Here is a 1,639-nt window from a genome sequence, read left to right as displayed (position 1 = left end):
TGGAGACAATGAGTTCCATAAAAGTCCTGATTTTCCACCTAAATATAAATAGATATGAGGTGTGTGGGAGATACTGACTGTTTCCAATTCAAAAGGAAAAAATGGTAAACTCTGACGACAACAAGTGCCGTCAGTCTATTGACGAAGGGAATTACAGTTGCTTAATTTGCATACTCATTGTTTAAGACAACAAGCAGTCGTTGTTGTTGTCAGCGTTGTGACTGTCTGTGGCCACCTCCTCGACCTGCAGGAGCGACCCACCTACAAAGACAGCCAGTCCACTCTGGGCGGGAAGTGGGGTCCTCCAGGAGGGGTGGAGGTGGATGAACTGGGGCGTCCGGTCGTCTGGCAGGACGACAGCGAGAGCCTGAGAGGGGCAGAGATGGACAGAGAGAAGGAGGAGCGCAGGAGGAGGGTGGAGTCGTACCTGAAGAGCAGCAACATGTCACTGGTATGTGTCACTGTCTCAGAGATTAGGCCGAAATGTATTTGGTTTCATTCATAATGAGTCATACGGTATCATGTTTTATTTACTGAGGGATTTGTGTTGTTACTGTCAGACGTTGCCAGGGAGATGGCACAAAAGGACTACAAAACAAAAACTGGAAACACTATCAGCCACTGTTTATTATAATAAACATTTTATAATAAACTGTTTTCGACTGTTTTTTATTTTAAGTCTGATTTCTTTCTGTGTCTGTCAGGACTCGGGTCTTCCTTCGTCCCTGGTTCCCCTGAAGGCCCAGCAGGACGACGCCGTCGGGCCCAGAGAGCCAGACCTCGGTCACGTCAGGGAAGAGGACTGGGCCCCGGCCCAGTCGGTAGAGCAGGGACGCGATGAGGACGACGGCAGCAGTAGCTCCTTCCAGATCTCAGAGGCGCTCACTACTCACTTCTACTACAGTAACGGGGTCCTCAGACCCAGGCCACACTCCAATGCCATTCTGCTGAACCCCAGAGGACAGATTATCTAGACTGGAGGCTCTCAGCCACTACATGTCTGCATTCCTGAATTGACAGTGATCTTATTCTTTGTAAATGGATGTTTGTTTTGTACACACTGACTGCAATGGGTAATTAGCCACAGGCATGACTCAAATGCTGATCATTTTATTACCTCTGGGTTGGGAGATTTATTTTAAGGCTATAATAATTGGGGAGTGTTTTAAGGTGATTTTATGTCTTCATTAGATACCCAACAGTGGAGAGGAAATGAGGAGAGAGAGAGATGGTGAATGACATGCAGTAAAAGTCCCCAGCCAGACATGGACCAGGAACTAATTTGGAAGTTTTTAAACCTAATTATTTTGAAGAAACAGAAAACCAAACAGCCAACGATTTTTACCTTTCATGCACCAAAATGGCATTTAAATGAAAACTTTTCCTCTCCTTGAAAATGCATGGAATCAACGTTCCTGTTACACAGCGTTTACTGGATTTGTGCATCCACGGCTTCTGATGAATCACAGCTGGATCCCTGTGAATCCTGTCAACTGTTTACATCAAAAACATTCAGGGAACACAATATGAACAAGCTCTAAGTCGTGGCCAAGTTAGTGTGAACTGGACTCAGAACCTTTATATTTCAGTGTGGATGCACCTGTGGATAAAAGGTTAGTGTGTGTATTTGTACATGTAT

General features: G+C 45.3%; 1 protein-coding gene across 1 annotated transcript; it reads left to right on the top strand.

Moving 5' to 3' along the window:
• Nucleotides 1–213: 213 nt before the first annotated feature.
• Nucleotides 214–1,626, top strand: LOC147820071 (uncharacterized; the record flags this gene model as incomplete). The annotated part of the gene is made up of 2 exons (XM_087177251.1): nucleotides 214–451; nucleotides 705–1,626. Coding segments are annotated over 2 exons (508 nt in total), but the record flags the coding sequence as incomplete, so codon positions are not given.
• Nucleotides 1,627–1,639: the final 13 nt, after the last annotated feature.

Source organism: Seriola lalandi, unplaced genomic scaffold (genome assembly GCF_002814215.2).
Source record: "Seriola lalandi dorsalis isolate HSWRI2012SDOR001 ecotype SW California unplaced genomic scaffold, Sedor1 jcf7180002002940, whole genome shotgun sequence".
Classification (NCBI taxonomy): domain Eukaryota; kingdom Metazoa; phylum Chordata; class Actinopteri; order Carangiformes; family Carangidae; genus Seriola; species Seriola lalandi.
This window is presented reverse-complemented; position numbering and strand designations above follow the sequence as displayed.